Source organism: Mesoplodon mirus (assembly GCF_964341445.2).
Source record: "Mesoplodon mirus genome assembly, chromosome: 8".
Taxonomy (NCBI): Eukaryota; Metazoa; Chordata; class Mammalia; order Artiodactyla; family Ziphiidae; genus Mesoplodon; species Mesoplodon mirus.
Window position 1 is genome coordinate 90,248,362 of NC_138984.1, and position 17,841 is coordinate 90,266,202.

Genomic DNA, 17,841 nt, shown 5'->3' on the forward strand with positions numbered 1-17,841 from the left:
TGGGGGCCGGGCGAGGACTGTAAATCTTTCCGGTTTATTGCTCTATGAACATATGCTCCGATTGAAGAAGGCTCAGATCCTTTCCTGGAGACAAATTCCCGCAAAGCAGCCCCCCTCTTTGGCTGGAGATTAACACTTACTGCGGGCCGGCTGCTCGGCCCCTGGCGGGAGGCTAGGGGGCGGGGTCCTCCGGGTGAGGGTGGACTGGGGGCACCCACGGTCCGACTCCAAGAGGCGCCCCGAGTGGGCCTCCAGCCAGGCCGGGCCGGGTGAACAAAGGAGGGGCTCGCTGACAGGTCTGGGGGCTCCAGCCTGTGACCTGTTCTCCGGGACTTTCCCGTGCTTCTGGAGTGGGAATGCGGAGGATCTTACCCCCTTCTCCCCGGCTCTTCCGCGGCTGCCGGGCACATTCGCCTTCGCCTGTCCGAGACCTTGCAAGTGGCGACAGGGCATCTGCTCCGTGCCCGATGCCGCTAAGAAGCAGAGCTGGCTATGAAAGCGAGACTTCGGGGATGGAATGGACACCCCCAGATGGTGCGAGATTCCGGGGTGCGGGCCGAGTTGGGGTAGTGCCGTGGGGCTCACCGCAAGCCGGGAGCTGGAGGCTGGCTGCTCGCCCTGGCCGGGAGCTTTTAACTCTTCTTCCCGCAGGCAGAATTGTTACCGTAAATTCCACCCAACCACTCGGAGAGTGCTGGAAACCTATCCTGATTTAATATTTCTAAAATAGAAGCTCCTCTTCTCCCAGATAAGCCCAGCCAGGACTGATTCGCAGCCCCCCTCGCGTTCTTGGAGGCGCCGCAGGAAGCGGGAAGCCGCGGCCTGGCGGTTGCTGGGCCTGCGGGATCCGTGGGCCCTGCCTGAATCTGGAGGCGCACAGGTCGTGGCAAACAGCGACTCAGCGCCTCGGCGGCTCCAGGCCGCGCAGGACCTGGGTGGAGTTCGCCAGACACAGAGAGGGGAGAACGCTCCGGGTCTCGGCCCGTGCTTCTGCGCCTTTTCTGGCTCTGGAAGTGTAGGCTCATCGGCCGCGTCCGCGGAATGAGCCAAGGCCCCAAACTGTGGTGGTGGTGAAGAGGAGTGTTCCTCGGGTTGACCAGCCTGGTCTGTGGGCTGGAGCCTCTCACCTTAGGGCCGGAGCCTGCGCTGTGCCACAACGTAATTGCCTCCCCGGGGAGGGGAAGAGCGGCGCTTCCGACTAGGCTGCGCCTTGCCCGGGTGCTTGAGGATGCGGAGTACCGGGCGCGGCTGGGGAGCTAGGCGAACCCTGGGCCTCTGATACTCCACAGCTGCCTCCGGAGACGCCCGTAAGAGAGGCAGCCTCTAGAATTTCCAATCCCCGGACCAGCCTGATGGAAGGCTGGGCCAGGGTCAGAGGTCGTGTGGGAAGAGACTCTCAGCGCTCGCATCCCACTGCCGGCGGCCAGGCTGGAGCTAGGTCACTCCCGAGCCGCGGGATGGGGGCTTTTCTTCCGCCCCATACCCACCCTTGTCTGCCCAAGGGAAGGGACCGCGAGATCCCACGTCTCCTGCCCCTCCTCCCAGCCCCCAGGCCTGGCTGCGCTCCGGGGCTGGATGGCGTGAAAGTTTCAGCCTCAATCAGTACAATCTTCCCTCGGGGTCACGTGAACAAATATGCTCGCATTTGAAGGCAGCGTCTGTATTTGCCGACTATGAGGGGGTTTCCGGGGCTCTCTTCAAATCCAGAAAGGGCCACATTCCGAAAGGAAAACAAACCCCGAGCTCTGGGGGGCCTGGGAGGGCTGGGCAGGAACCCAGGAGTAGGTGGGGGCGCGGGTGGCAGCCGCTCTGGGCCTGGGAGCGGACAGGCGGGCGGGTGGACCGACGGTCGTGCAGCGCAGGCAAAGCCGGCGCGGGGACTACAGACTCTTTCTTCCTGCGTTTATTGGTAGCTGAACCTCAGTCTGGTTCCGTTCTACCGGGAATTCCGTGTGCTCGGGTATATGGCCGCGTCTTCGAGCGCGCAAGACCAGGGTTGGGACAGTGTTGTCTGCAGACAAAGGGGGAAGGCTAGCTCTGCCCCCCACTGGCGCCCACTCTGAGGCCGAGGACACCAGGTTTATGATAAATTGGGATCCAGGTAAGCAATTGCATGACAAAATGAAATCTTCGGGCACGGGGCTGCTTGCTGCCCTGAGTGGGATACTAAATATGATTTATTTTGCGTAATCTGTGATTTTGATGATTGCCAATTGGTGAGGCAGCACTCGTGGACCTAACTACACTTCCACATACACATCCAGGACGGTGATTAATCGTAAGGAGGTGCGCTTTGTGGGGATGCTCCCCGCCTACCCAAAGGTTAGAAGGACACACTACCTTGCCAGGCTGGGAAGGTGGCCGGTGGCATTGTGGGGGGAGGTGGCAGTTTGAGGAGAGGGCCGATGAGGAGGCTGGGGGCTGGAGGAGGTATTTTGGGGGTAAATGTACAGTTATGAGAACGGGTTGAAAATGAAATGAATAAAAAGAAACTTTTTTTTACACTGTCACTGCCAAAGTAAGATGGAGCATCATATTAATTCCATGTCTTGAGCCGCCTGGCTGGGTGCAGGCAGGTTGATTTATACGTATTTAAAATAAACTGTGTGACCAGCCAGCTCCCTGCATTGTTCTGGGAGCTAGCTCCACATACGTATGCCTTTATCTGTTGCTGTTGGCTTAATATTTTCTTCTTGCGAGGTTAAAGTGCTATTCAAGCTTCTCCCCCAAATTCAGTAGAACCCCCAAACTACCCAAAAGTTTGGGAGGCTCCTCCCCCTCACTAATCTGGTTTTTGACTGCGATAGTGGCAGAGAAAAGGTTTAGGGCTTCTGGGTCCTTCACCTCAAAGAACCCAAAATGAAAACTAAATCATATTTTGGTTCCTGCATCCCATCCATCCTTTTGTTTATTGTGTCCTGTGGCTCCTGGATGTGAGAGGACAGGACAGGTCATCCTGGGTCTTTCCCCGGGGCCAAAGCCTGAGAAAGCCGCTCCATGAGTTGGAGTGAGCGTCTCCATGCTCCTGGGAGCCGCAGGGCAAGGCCAGACTGGGCCTCTGTGGGGAAGGGATCCAGAAAGCAAGGCGCACTCCCTTAGCCTAGGTTGGGACGGGCCCCAGCCGGAGAGGGACCGACTTCCAGGGGTGCTGCCATCAAAGGAGAGCAGCAAAGTTGTTTTGTCAGTCTCCAGCGCTTGGCTCCATCAGAACTTAAAGTCGCTGGACATTTTTCTTCTCTCGCTGCCTTGGAGCTGCGCGCCTGCCAACTTAGTCAGCTGAATCCAATTACTGCGAGCAGCATTTCATTTGGCCCCATGGAGCACTCACTTATAACTTCCCCGAAAATTTCAATAATCTGCACCAAGGCTCCCTATTCAAAAGACTCTTCCCGGTGGGGGATGGGGTCTAGGGCCAGGTCTGCTGGGGACCAGCTCTTCCTTGACAGCTCTCAGACGGGTCTCCCTCCCGCTTGCTCGCCCAGTTCCTGGCTGTGGAAAGGGTACTTGAGGCTGGTGGCTCAGAGCCAGCCGGATAAAGCCTGCGATTCTGGGCAAGCAGAAGGCTGAAGTTGGTTGGGACTGTGCTGGGTGCTGGGTGGGCTGGGGAAAGAGCGCGGGAGAAGATGGTGGGGGCTCTGGGTAGCCCAACTTTGGCCACCTTGGGGTCCTCTTTACTTTCCCCTTCCCAAGCCTCCTGCGCCCAGAGCGCACTGAGCACCCCAGAACCCCCGGGAGCAAACTTACCCTGTTCCTCCGCGGCTGGGAAAAAATAATCTAGCTACAGCCACGGGGGAATCACGGCACCGGGTGGTCTCCCAATTTAGCCCTTCTTCTGAGGGGAAGCTCCTAATTTTAAAGAACTCTTTTTTTTCCAAATAAATAAATAAATAAATAACCAAGCGGCGAAAGTTGACGTCCGCTCACGTGAATGTATCATATAAAGTGGCTTCGGGACCCGCTGATCTGGTCCGAGGGCCTGGGTGCATCGTGCTTCCACCGAGCCGGCCCGGAGGGCCGGCTCAGTGGAGTGGAGCCCCTGGGTCTGGGTCTGGCTGGGGAGCTGAAGCCCGGGTGCGATGTTAGGAGCCCTACCAGTACGGGATCTCTCCGAGGCGCTTCCGTTGGGTGTTCATTAAGGGGTGAGTTATTGCCGCCTGAGCCAAAGGTCACTTCAAAGGCTTATGGCTGCGCGCTCTGGTCTTTAGAAGGGCCCTGACGCTTTGTGTGGGGCTTTCCCGGGCGCAGTTTGGTGTTTGCAAACTACTGAGTCGACTAATTGGCACAGGGCAGATGCAAGAGGGGGGATTGCGTCTCTCCTTTCACCTGACCGGGGCGGGCACCCGCTGAGCACAGGCAGTGGTGGGCAGCTTGGTCTGTTTTGGGGTGAGGTGGAAGGGATGTTTGCTTCTTAGGCGGTTTGCAGCCCAAACTCGACCCAATTGTGGGCAGCCCAGGCCAGGAATGTGGTGGGTACCTATTGGAATAAAATAAACTGAGGGAAATCATCGGAGATATAATGTACAAACCAAGAAATAACACCCAGCTCCCTCTCCACTGTGGTTGCCTGTGGGAGCCTTGACTAGGACCCACCCAGGCCCACCTACATATCCACCCTCCTTTTCTGGTGCCCTGTACTGTAGCCTCCCTCCCATCCCAGTCCTGCACAGTCCCTCCCTTTTGCTCCTAAGAGGGGTGGGCTTGACCTGGGGGATTGGGGAACCTGGGGCGTTTAGGGCTTGTTTGGAGTAGGAGGAGAAGAAATGGCTTCCCTGTGCCTCTGACCCACTTGGCTCACCCCCTGCGGAGGCTCTGGCCCTTGCCTACTGTCCTGCCTCCCACTTCTCCCATGCAGTCAAGGATTTTGGTGTTAGAAGCCACCTGCTCCCCAGGAGCCAACTGAATCTCCTTTCTGCCAGTAAGAAGGTGCCTGGAGTGGCTGCGGACACCATGTAAAATAGTGACATTGATTATGACACCCTTGAAGGGAGTAATGCGTCTCTGCATGTGTTTGTAAGAAAGAACTGGCTGCCACTGAGAGTTTTCCGTTTTGTTCCAGATCACCTCAACAGAATAGACTATCAAAAGGAACCCGAAGAGCCTTCATAGAGTTAGAAACAAAATTAGAAAAATCTTTCTCTCTCACACACACACATACATTGTGGTGAGTGGTGTGATTTTTAAAAATAATTTCCACTACATTTCCATTTGTCCTGCAACTCGAGGTAGCCATCTCAGGATTCATACATCAAGACATAAAACAAAGGGCGGCTTTGAAGTGGATCACCTCAGTGTGAACTGCCGCCGGTTACATGATAACCGATCATCGGCCTTCAAATTTATGGCGCTTTAATGGGGTGAGCCCAGTGCCTTAAATGCAGGGCGTATTACGTATTAAGTTATCTGGGCTAAATAAGAGTGATTTAGAAGGCACGTCCAGGGCTTCCCATAGGGCAGAAGAGCTCTGGCTGAGAGATCGGGAGAACGTGGGCGGAAAGCTGCCCCAGCTCTGCGGTAAATACATCCCATTCTGAGCAAACCCGAAAAGTAGCTTCGAAATGAAATCCCGAGGTAGTAAAGCCCACAGGAAGGGAAGAAGCGTTGCTAGCTTCCAGTGAATTAATGGGGATGCCCAGCAATATTGGTGTCCGCCAGAAAGAGATCTGTGGGTTTCCAAGGCCCTGATTTAGGCAAAACAGAGAGGAACCGAGGCCAGCTCGAACCTTAGAAAAAATTGAGAGGAACAGAAGCAACCGGCACTCCAACGCCTCCCCCTTCTCTTTCAAGTCTCACGGTCTAACTCTACCCGTCCGGGATTCACGACGATCGCGGCGCTAGTCACAGCCCAACGACTGCAGCCGTCTCTCTCCCCAGTCCCCTCGGCCTTTGCGCCGCCACCGCGGGCGGCGGGCGAACAGCGCGGGGCCGGCCTCCGCGCGCCCGGCGAGCCTCCCGGCCTCCCGAGGCCGCGGAGGGCGGCAGGTCTTCGGCCCCCAGCCAGGCTACGCACGTCCCGTCCCGCGTCCGGCCGCCGAGCAGAGCTGCTCCGAGAGGCCGGTACCGGCCACTTTATATAATCCCCCGGCTCGCGGGGCGCGGGGCCGGGAAAAGTGCGGAGCAGGGAATTCTTTTGCTGCGCTTCCTCCTACGCGGAGCCTGTTTTCCACTTCTGAAAAGTGCCAGGCCTTGGGAAGTGTTTTTCTTTTCATTCCTTACTGAAGCGTTTACTGCAGCCGTGCTCGCAGTCATAAATTTTGCTACAAACCACAATGACAGGTGCATTGATATGCACCGTGAGAGCTCCAGCTGCTTAATAACTCCGTCCCCCGGCCGCTGTGAGCGCCTTTTATTTATTCGGTATCATATTTAGGTATTGATCCGGGGCAGAATTAAGTGCAGTGAGCAAGCATCAGGGTTCGGCTGTTTCGGAGGCGCGGCGGGTGCGGTGGGCCACCACGGCCCGGGAAACGGGCGGTGGTCGCTCCGAGGCCGCCTTCCTTCCGGCTGGGGACCGTTTGGCCTTGCATTCCCGGCCTGCGGTTGGGCCTCGGAGCTGAGCTGGGCAAATTCCCGGGACCACGAGAAAGAACCAGCCAAACCTCGTTTGGTGCCCCTTCCCCAGGAGGAGCCGGGGATGGTGCCGGCGGGGTTCTGGGGAGGCTGCCTTGGCCGGTGTTCCGGGCCGGGGGGCTGGTGGGCCGGGGGGGCGGCTGCTGGTTGTAGGGTGGGAGCAGGATTGGGAGGTAGAGGGGAGGAGGAGAGGAAAGGGCAGCTGAGGACTTCGAAAACCACCCCTCCCCCTACGCGAGTTAGTCTTCACCCCAAGGCATTTGGGTCCGGGGGCCCAAATGAGCAGAGGTACCAAAGGGCGAGAAAAGAAAGCCTTAAAAGGGGGGGGGGGATCGAAAAGATGAGCCACTGAACAGTTGACCATTGTCCAAGTGATTTATGACCCGTTCCTGCTTCTTAGGTTCAAGCAGAGTTCACAAGGAGTAGCGATTTCTGGAAAGAAATAAGCTTTTTTTTTTTTTTTAACCAGTTTTGTAACAATATCCTCAGGTTCTGTTTTAGGAAAGATGACTTTTTTGGGGCTCTACATTTTGGGGTGGGGGAGAGGCTGCAAAGCCCTTTTCAGTGAGGAGAGAGCTACTGCCCTTGCCTCTGGGAAGTTGGACATTTGGGTGGTGGATCATCACTGAGTGACCCTTGAAATTCCTTAAGACAATGAAAACAGAAGTGGGAGAACAGACTGTGCTTATTCATGGAGCTGCCCAGTATTTGCACTTTTGAGGTACATGCACAGAGCTTTGTCTAGGAATATGCCATAGGAACAAATATATATGTAAAGCTATCTGTTTCAAAGACTTGGTCAGTTCCTAAGGAAGCTATTTTAATGTGACTGGTCTACCTATCAAGATAAACTTGGTCATCCTGGGAGGCAAGAGGGGGGATGTTTTGCTTGCACTGCTGTAAATGGAGTGACAGAGAAACAGCAGCGAGTTCTGGTGGTCTGAGTGTCAAATGTGACCATTTTGACATCCAGAGGGCCCAAGGTTTAAGACTGGAAGCAGGATCCCAGAAAAGTCCAGAGATTTAACCAAACTCAGAGTACATGTAGTCCTTTGGCCTGTGGGCAAATAAATATTAGTCACAGGATGAGGATGTAGCTGTCCATTTAATATTCAGTAACTTTAATAGTCAGAGAATGATACAGAAAATGAATGAAAGAAAGATTAAGACCAGCTTTGTTTGGTAGATATCCTAATTACATAAGTTGAAGAACAACAATAGAAACTATTCCTAAAACATTACATCCTAGTATTCTGTTATTCCATTGAGAAGGGTCTTTCTCTTATCAAGATTAATGGCATATTCACTTTTATTTGAAAACAAAATGGGCAACTATACTACCAAATAAAGGCTAATATGAAGAATTTTAAAAATTGAGTTAGGCTGTTTGGTGAAAGTGTAGGGGAAATGAGTAAATGGAGGAGTGGTTTTACTACTAGTGGTCAAATCCATTAGGCTACATAAGTTGTCTAGATAATGTGGTCCATCATGATGTCCCTGATGGAAACCAGGGAGTTTGGGGGAAGGAAAGTTGCCTGAAAGATGAGATCAAGAATTCAGACCTGGGAGCTGACCTATGAGTTTTCTTTATCAAGCAGATGAAAGTGGTTGAATGGTATTAGTTATACTTTAACTCATCAGGGGCTTTCAGGAGAAGAGGGGGGCGGGTGAGAAGGTAAGCCCCCCATCAAGAGTCAGAGGACACAAAAGCGGTAGAATTTTTCTTAGTTTTTTTTCTTCTTCTTCTAATTCTGGGTCCATTCATCATGCCAAGAGAGGTTCTCTCATTGGTTGTAGATTGGGTGGGAGGTGGGGTGGAATGGATGATCCAGAGCAGAGGTCAATAGTAGTATCTATTTATACAATGGATGCAGGATTAAAATGATAGAGTTATAACATAAAGCATTTTTCATTTGCCCATGCCCATGCATTTCAAATTCTAAATCTCTTCACTCATTTCCAGTGGTATCAATTTAAAAGTAGTGGAGGACAAAGTTAAGCATCTAGAAAAATGTAGGCCAAAGAGAAGAAACTTTTCTAGCCTCAAAATAAGTCTGGGAGTCTTTAAGTCCTCTTCTTGGCTTTTATCTCCTAGTAGATTTCACAGTGCTGACCCATGAGCTAACCGGGCAATTCTCACCCAGTCACTGGAGAGTGGACTATCTGTGTCTCCGTGAAAGATGCTGTGATTTTGAAACCAGGTGGGGGAGATACTTTTTTTGAGAGCTCTGGCTTTTCTGAGTGTTATAGGACTTTCTTTTGCCCATCAAAACCCTGGGATGATCTAATGAATGACTGATCCATTCATTCATTCACTCATTCAACAAGCATTTACTGCACTTACTACATGTGGTGCACTGGGCTGGATGTTAGGAATACGCAGGTGAATAAGACACAGTCCCTTCCTGCAAAAGGCTCAAAGTCTAGTGGGAGAATCAGTCATTAAAATGCATCAGGCCATAAATGCTCTTCTATGTAGTTTCAAAGGCTAAATTGACAATCTTGGAGAAAGAAAATTGTATATGGAAAAAAAAAAAGCCCCTTCCCTTGGATAAAGGAAACTCTTTTTTTGTGTTTATGAGAAATTCCTTCTGACTTTTCCAAGGGTTCAAATAAGTTGAACTTTATAAAATCTCAGATCCTCCTACTATTAAGTTGGTGGGAAGCAGAGAGCCTGGGCTAGTCCTTCTGTACTGACTGGTCTTGCCAATGACAGTCCCTCTGGGGCCTCTCATTTTTCTTCTTTGCAGGTTGTCTGGAGCCTGGAGCTGCCCCAGCTCTCTCAGGATTTGGCAGACATTGGAGGTGGTGGTGAAGGAGACAGTGGTGGTCAATGTTATTTGAGCAGGGTCAGCAGGCCCCGGAGCTTCCTGAGTACACGATGCAGAAGGCTGCTTACTATGAAAGCCCAGGACTCTTCGGAGGCTATGGCTACAGCAAAGCTGCTGACACTTATGGCTATAGTGCCCCCCATCAGCCTTATCCACCCCCTGCTGCTGCCAACTCCCTGGACACTGATTACCCGGGCTCTGCCTGCTCCATCCAGAGCTCTGCACCTCTGCCAGCCCCAGCCCACAAGGGGGCTGAACTCAATGGAAGCTGCATGCGGCCTGGCACTGGGAACAGTCAGGGAGGTGGGGGTGGCAGCCAGCCTCCTGGTCTGAACTCAGAGCAGCAGCCACCACCCCCCCCTCCTCCCCCACCAGCCCTGCCCCCATCCTCGCCCACCAACCCTGGAGGTGGAGTACCTGCCAAGAAGGCCAAGGGTGGGCCCACTGCTTCTGGCTCCTCAGCCACCATCAGCAAGCAGATCTTTCCCTGGATGAAAGAGTCCCGACAGAACTCCAAGCAGAAGAACAGCTGTGCCACTGCAGGTAGCTCTCTGAGGGGGCTCATGCCTGGGCTAAGTGCCCCAGACTGACCCCAAGAAACTAGCTCGCCTAGGAATTAAGAGGCTCAGGGCTGGAAGTGCAACTGTGGAGGCCATATGTGTAAACTCCTCATGCAGAAAAAAAGTTTTTTTTTTGGCTGTGCTGCGCAGTCTGAGGGATCTCAGTTTCCTGACCAGGGATTGCAGAGATTGAACCCGGGCCACGGCGGTGAAAGTGCCGAATCCTAACCACTAGACCACCAGGGAACTCCCTGTTCTTTCTTTTTAGTGTCTCTGATTGTGGTCATATCCTTACAGTGACAGGGTGCTCACGTCCATTCCAGGCTGCTGGCGTCATTGCCGGACATGTCTCATAGTTACTCATAGACAGCTCTTCCTTATACTGCCCTAATATCTGCTCTCCTGGGCTGCTGGTCATAACTCAACTCCTTCTTCCAGCCAACAGCTCTTCAAAACTTGAAGACAGATACTATGATCCAGGTGGTTATATAGCCCATATCACATGATTCCCACTCGCTTAAATTAATAAGAACTAAAGTCTATGGAATGCTATGTTAAGAACCATGTTCAGTGCTTTACAAACATTGTCTAATTTCATTTTCCAAAGAACCCTTTGAGGTAGGTATATGATAAAACACCCATCAGGAAACTGTTAGAGATGATAAGTCACTTGCCCAAGATAACAAAACTACAAAATGGCACACCTGGGGAATTCTCTGGCAGTTCAGTGGTTAGGACTTCTCACTTTCACTGCCGAGGGCACAGGTTCAATCCCTGGTTGGGGAACTAAGAGCCTGCAAGCTGTGAGGCCTGGCCACCCCACCCACCCCCCCCGCCCAAACAATAAAAACAAGAACAAAAAAACAAAACAAAAAACCCCAAATGACACACCGGAATCCAACGAGGGTCTGCAAAGAATAACCATGGGGCTCTACTTAGCCCACCCCAGCTCAGTTCTCCCCATCCCATTAAATCCCAAATGTGGAGGCACATATGCTAAGGGAAGAGGATGTACTCTGAAACAGGAGCAGCCTTGGGTTTTTCCTCTCTGGAAAAGGAGACCCTGGAGTTGAGAATGTTTCCCGTAGGTCCATTTAGGGGGTGTGGAAGAAGACAGGTAGGGCCAGGAGCTCTGAGGCCTTCTCTGTGCTCAGCCTGTTTGGTTCCTGAACTTTTCTGGCCTTGTGTTCTCTGAGGTGCTTTCTCTTCAGGTAGATGAACTTGCTCCCAGCCCCAGGGCTAGCTTGAGGCCTGGGATGTAGTTAGCTTGTAGTCCGCTCTCTGGTCTGCCTGCTGCTCTCTGGGCTGCTGCTCCTAGGGGGAAAGTGTCTTCAAGTCTTTAAGCTCCTTCTCCTCCTGCCCCTCCTTCTCAGTTGCACACCCAGGCCCTCCCTCCCAGGAGAAATCCATTTGTCTTCCCAGGGAGGGAGTGGACAATCTGCTGAGAGGTGGCAGGGGTGGTGGAAACCAGGGCTGAGGCTGCTGCTCCTAGCATTGCAGTATTCAAAATATGCCCAGCCTGGTCTTGGATCCTCTAAAACTCTGGGGCTGTATTTTTATGGTTTGTCACCTCCCTGCATTTGGGTATTGAGCTCATGGGTGCAGCTGAGCTGGAGTGAGGTGCCAGGATCTCCACCCTCATTCGGTGCTTGGGGTGCTTTGCCCAGGAGCCAGACTCTGAGCAAGGCAGTTTGGGGCTGCCTCCAACCGCACCCCCCGCAACCCACTTCCCAGCTGTATGTTCAAAGAAGTCTGGCCCTGCTTTGACACGGGGAAGGGCTTACCAGCTGCTACTAGTCTCTTATTAAACTCCTCCTCAGCCTCTGGGACGAGATGATGGGCTAGGCTGAAGGGGAGGGGGTGGGCAGAATGAGTTGGCCTTCAGAAGGCGGGAGTTTCAGGTGCCACTGATAGGTAGGCCTGGGGCCTTTGAGTTCTTGGAATCTCACCTCTCAAACGCCCCTCCCCCGCTCCAGCCGAGATTAAGGTGGGGGGGGGGAGGAAGAGGAAGGAGCCTGGGAAGCACCTCTCTCCGGCCCAGGGTGTCCCCACCTCTCCCGCTCAGCGTACCCTCTCTCTCCCTCCTTGCCCAGGAGAGAGCTGCGAGGACAAGAGCCCACCGGGCCCAGCGTCCAAGCGGGTGCGCACGGCGTACACAAGTGCACAGCTGGTGGAGCTGGAGAAGGAATTCCACTTCAACCGCTACTTGTGCCGGCCACGCCGCGTGGAGATGGCCAACCTGCTGAACCTCACCGAGCGGCAGATCAAGATCTGGTTCCAGAACCGGCGCATGAAGTACAAGAAGGACCAGAAGGCCAAGGGTATCTTGCACTCGCCGGCCGGTCAGTCCCCGGAGCGCAGCCCGCCGCTCGGCGGCGCCGCGGGCCACGTGGCCTACTCGGGCCAGCTGCCACCCGTGCCCGGCTTGGCCTACGACGCGCCTTCGCCGCCCGCCTTCGCCAAATCTCAGCCCAACATGTACGGCCTGGCTGCCTACACGGCGCCGCTCAGCAGCTGCCTGCCGCAGCAGAAGCGCTACGCGGCGCCCGAATTCGAGCCCCACCCCATGGCGAGCAACGGCGGCGGCTTCGCCAGCGCCAACCTGCAGGGCAGCCCGGTGTACGTGGGCGGCAACTTCGTCGACTCCATGGCTCCCGCATCCGGGCCTGTCTTCAACCTGGGCCACCTCTCGCACCCATCTTCAGCCAGCGTGGACTACAGCTGCGCCGCGCAGATTCCCGGCAATCACCACCACGGACCGTGTGACCCTCATCCCACCTACACAGATCTCTCGGCCCACCACTCGTCTCAGGGACGCCTGCCCGAGGCCCCCAAACTGACGCATCTGTAGCGGCGGCCACCGGCCCGAACTCGCGGCGCGATTACCTCTTTTGCTTGGGTGGCGGGGGTGGCGGGCGGGGCCCGCGGGGCAGCTCGGTGACCCCTCCCTCGCTCTGGCCCGGTCGCTGCCTTCCGGTCTCGGGCCAACAGCGGCCGAGGCGCAGGCGTCTGGGCCTCCTCTCCAGGCTCGCCCTGCTTTGGGTGACTCGCCAAGGATTCTCCTCTGTAAGCCTGACAGTGCCACATAACTGCGGACCGAGGGACCCTAATCTGGTAATGGTGTCCCGAAGGTAAGTCTGAGATCCATCGGCGGCGCGCCCTGCAGAGGGTCCAGAACCCGGAGAGTCCGGGCATGGCCCGCGTCTAGTTTAGTTGCGGAGACCTTAATTTATATGCTTCTTCCCGTCCCGTAAGGATTGCATCGGACTCAACGATCTGTATTTATTATTTGAAGCGAGTCATTTCGTTTTCCTGATTATTTATCCTCGTCTTAATGTATTTATGTGTATATCTGTAGAATTCTCCAGCCGAGCTTAGGAACGCGCTCCCAGGCCGCGGGGGCCACATTTCACCTCTTTAGTCCCCTTGGTCTGAACTAGTTGAGAAAGTAGTTTTGAACAGTTGTAACCGTGGCTGGTGTGTGTAGTTGATGTAAAGGATTAAGACCGCAAATTGTCCTTCACGGGTAGAGTCAGGCGGCCCCATGGCGTGGCACGACACCCGTTATTCTCTTCCCAATAGCCACAGCCCTCACCACTCGACACAGTTTATTGATTTCAAATTGTCTGGTACTATTTGAACAAATATTTAGAATAAAAAATTTCTCAGTCTGAAGTGTATCTGTGTTAATCACGCACACTTGCAAGTAGATCACTGTACCTTTATCTTGCGCACAATCCCGGTGTAAGGCCCCCCCAGTAGGCTGACCCTTTGAAATATTTTTTCCACTTATTTGGAATCCAGTACACAAGTTGGTTCTGGGGATAGATACTTGATTACCTTCCAGCTATTGACTTTAGGTTGTGTGTGTGTGTGTGTGGGGGGGAATATTTGAGGATGCAAACCTAGAAATGTTCTGTGTGGGATGATCTGGGTAGGGCGTTTCACTGCTGCCTGTTTTGCTGTTTCTATCGCCCTCTTTCTAGACACAAATCCACTTTTTTAGATTGCACTTACATTGGGGAGGCCAGAGCTCACTTTTCTGCGCTAAGTAGTAAAAAATGAACTTTGAAAGAAAACTGACAATCAAAGACACAAGAGAAGTCATAAGAAGAACTGAGCTATGAAAAAGCTAAGATGCAGAAAAAGAAATAATCATTTGAAGCCATGCACCTAAGCTTTTTCTCTAGGAAATTCTGTCATGATTTTTTCCTTATAGAAGTCAGTAGTTCATTTCTCAAGAAGACAAACGTTCCCCGTGATGTAAAGTAATAAAAGTTTCATTAATGGAACATAACAAGTATAAACACTTTGTTCACTCCTGCTTCTTTGTACAAAATGGGCAAAATGTCTTCGAGGATTTATAACCATTTTGTAAATATTAGTGTGGTTTTAGCTGGGGAGCACTACTTACACCCGCTTCTCTAGAAGGAGGCACTCGGAGAACGCCTTCAGATAAGGTTCAATTCTTTTGTATTTCAGCAAAGTGGGCCCACGCATCTCTATTTGGTTTGACAAATAATGCAACTCCTACTACATCCCCGGTGACACGAGGTGACATTCCTATTGTGTGGAAATAATTTAACTTCTAATCTTCTGGTGGAACAACAATCGTTTCTATTTGGATGTTTGTGTTTCGCTAAATAGTGATGGCTGAAAATAATATTTAGTTTCCTTGTTCCTCTGTGCTGTTTTTAAAATGGCATGTTAGATTGGGGGTGGGAGGGGATTATCCTTTTTGCTAAATTTCACTTCATCCGAGCAGGTTTAAAGTATACATGTTGTAGAAGTGTATCAACAGAATAAATGACTTCAATTGAAGGGATATTTTACCCACTTTCAAGGCTTAAAATTGTTTTTCTGTGAAATTTGCATCCATAGGCAGAATTTCTAATTGTCTTGTAAGAAATTATTTTTTAAAGCTATTAGGGAAATCAAAGAAGAGCTTGCTGCCTTGCAGGGATTACAACAACCCTTCTTAACTGGCTAAATATTAAACAGATGAATTGTCAGGCTGTTTAGATTCAGCCCGGTTTTCCCTCATCTCCTCTTCCCACCATAAATAATAATAAAAATACATAATGCATCATGGCTCCAGGCGTTTTCCAGCGCGGTGTGTTACCGCAGGAGTATCTGCTGAGTCTGCGGGTGTCTGCAAGGCCCCAAGTGTCATCTGCGGCTTAGCGTTTCATGGATTAGATTTTAAACGGTGTCTAGCCCGGCTGACATAGCCTCCTCTCACACTCGGGCTGAAAGAAGCGCGGGGTTGGGGGCCCCCTCTTCAGGCAGCCGCAGCCGCCCCTCGCTAGTGGGGTGGGAGTTCTCTTGGGACAAACCTGCGGTCCTCTCTCACCTCCGGAGAAAGGTTCCCCGAGGCTTCTGAGAGCCGCTCGGATGGATCCGTTCCTGCCACTGGCGTGAGCGTCATGCGATGGCCACACTCGGTGGCTCCCGGCGCGAGTGCGGGCGGCGGCGAGTCTGGGGAGGGCGCTTCCCGCGCGGCCGCCGGCCAGGGCGAGAGCGGGGGCCCGCGCACGGCCATTTAAAACTTCATAAATTATAAACAAGCCGCCTTGGCCTTCGCCATAAATTCTGCTGCTTTTGAGCCTGCAATTAGTGTTAGGAAGCACCGGAGTCTAAACACAACCAAACACCCTCTGAAGGGCTCCAATGCCCGAGGTTGCAAACCTTTATTTCCCAGTGCCACCCGCTCCGCACCCCGAGGTTTGCACACAGTCGCCTCCTCCCCCGCCACCACCGGCGGTAGACACCCGGCTGGCTTCCCGCTCTGCGAGGGAAGGTCACAATAGCTGCTCTATCGGCGAAGGCGCCCGCCTCCTCCCTCCCGGGTCTCGGAAAAGCAGAGAAAGAAGAGTGGGGGAGGGGAGCCCTGGGCCCGGCATGGCGCTCCGGGTCCAGGCCTCTCCTTCTCCCGGAGCGGACTGCAGCGGGAAGGGGCAAGTTTGCAGCGGAAGGAAACCGCCATCCCAGACCGAGGCTTCTTCCCGGGCGCGGCGCGCGGGGGGCCGTGGGGAGCTCACCACGGCCTCGAGGCTGCTGGCCCCTCGCTACCGGGCGCTGGGTCCAGGGCGCCCGGAGCAGCGGGTCTTCCGGGAGCGGCGGCGCCATTGTGCGCGCGGTTTCCCACGGGCCCTGCGGCGGGGAGGCCGCACAAAGGCGGCGCGGGGGCCGACACCGGCAGGTGGTGAGGGGCCGGCCTCTCTCCGGGCCTTGGGCTCGAGGAGGCTTTACCTCGTCTGCGCAAGGGGAGGAAATGGCTCTCTGGCTGTGGCCGTGGCCAGCTCTGCCTTTGTCCTACAGAGACCGCTTTGAGGGAGGTGGGATCAGGGAGTTTGTGGGGGAGTCTCCTGGGACCTGAAGAAAGGGCTCGGGGCCTCAAGCCCAGGCCCACGTATGGGGGGTGGCGGTCATTCGGGAGCCCCCGGTTGCTCCGTCGAGACAGTCAAACGTGAATTAAAGCAGCGCTGAGGTGAGGTAGCTGGAATGGCCAGCTGCAAAACGGGAGGTGGGGTGGGAAAAGATTTCGGCCGAGGGAGAGCCTGCCTTGGCTACGAGGAGAAACTCAGGACCCAGCCTGGAGTGGAGTCAGAAGACCCAACTGAGCTAGCCAGGGGGGTGGGGAAGTTGCCGAGGAAAGGCCTGAAGAGTAGTCCTGGCCCCTGGAAAGGTGGCAAGGAAGGGCGACTACACATTCTAACTCCTGGCTTTCAGACCTCAGCCTTATCCAGCGACCTGACAGAGAAGAATCCGCCTCTGATGGAATCATTAAGTTAACCCTCCATTTGTACCATTTCTTTGTACAGGCGTTCAGATGAGAGAGGGAGAGAATACAGAGCAAGTGCTTTCCCCTTGGAGCAACCCAAGCCTAGTCCCTATCAGAGACACATCAGCCAAATTAGTTTCCCAGGCCCTGGAGGCTGCTAACCTTGCTGAAAAGGAGTTTTTGAATTTCTGTCTGTAAGGAGTATTAAAAAAATAGTGATTAACTATACTAGCTACTCGTCCCTTCTCCCTCCCCCATTCTGTACCAGCCAACTGACCCTTGAGTGAAGTGATCTTCTCAGCCAGCAGGCTTGGGAGCCTAGGCTCCCCATCTGTTGAGGTTTTTCATTAGGGAGGGTGAAGAGGATGTGTGTGGGTGTATGTTTGAATAACAAAGAAGAAACCCAACATTCTAATAAAAAGTGTTTCTCTGCTTGGCCTGGGGGAGCCAGAAGCTTGTTTACACCATGAATATTCAAGGGACAGTCACAGGCCTGTTTTGACTTTATCCTGAGAATTAGTTGAAACTTCCTCCTCTAGTCAAGAACGGGTCAATCCCAGTTGGATCCAGGAAGGTCCTCTTCATCTGGCAACTCTTGGCCTCACTCTGCTCCTTCTTTCAGAAACTGTAAGAAAAGAATAGGGTGAACAGAAGTTTATATTAAATAAAAATAAAAAGAGAGACAGAAGTCTCCAGTCCCCACAGGCCTATAGCCTGATTACTTCAGGACACTGCAACTTCCCAGAGAGGGGCTTAGCTATGGCCTGGGTGAGGGGACCCATCCCTAGACACTTTGGGCACAGGGAGCTGAGACTGAGTTGCCAGCCACACCCTCCTCGCCTCTGACGATGGCTCACGTAGACCTCTCTTGCAGAAGGCCTGGATGGTGAGAACAAAGGGTAGATGAATCCTCTGCACTTACTGCATTGGTGATACTGGTGGTGGAGAGGATCATCACAGAGGATGAAGTCTGAGTGATCATAGCTCCCTTGTGTTCTACTCCAGCTACAGATGCCCTTATTTTCGGGGCTCAAAGTGGGTTCCCAATGGATTTTTATACCTGGCCCAAAGCCCATGCCTAAACACTTGGCTCAGGTCT

General features: G+C 53.3%; 1 protein-coding gene across 3 annotated transcripts in view; it reads left to right on the plus strand.

The window, feature by feature from the left end:
• Nucleotides 1-14,210, plus strand: part of HOXD3 (homeobox D3) — a 36,121-nt gene extending 21,911 nt beyond the window's left edge. For 2 of the 3 annotated variants that reach the window (XM_082630338.1, XM_082630337.1), the window contains exons 2-3: nucleotides 9,318-9,941; nucleotides 12,052-14,210. In XM_082630338.1, coding sequence (XP_082486464.1) covers nucleotides 9,401-9,941; nucleotides 12,052-12,809 — 1,299 coding nt within the window. In that variant the 5' untranslated portion in view covers nucleotides 9,318-9,400 and the 3' untranslated portion in view covers nucleotides 12,810-14,210. Of the gene's footprint in view, nucleotides 1-8,662; nucleotides 8,769-9,317; nucleotides 9,942-12,051 lie in introns of all 3 variants that reach the window. The other variant, XM_082630336.1, reaches the window with a different exon arrangement.
• The last annotated feature ends 3,631 nt before the right edge of the window (nucleotides 14,211-17,841 follow it).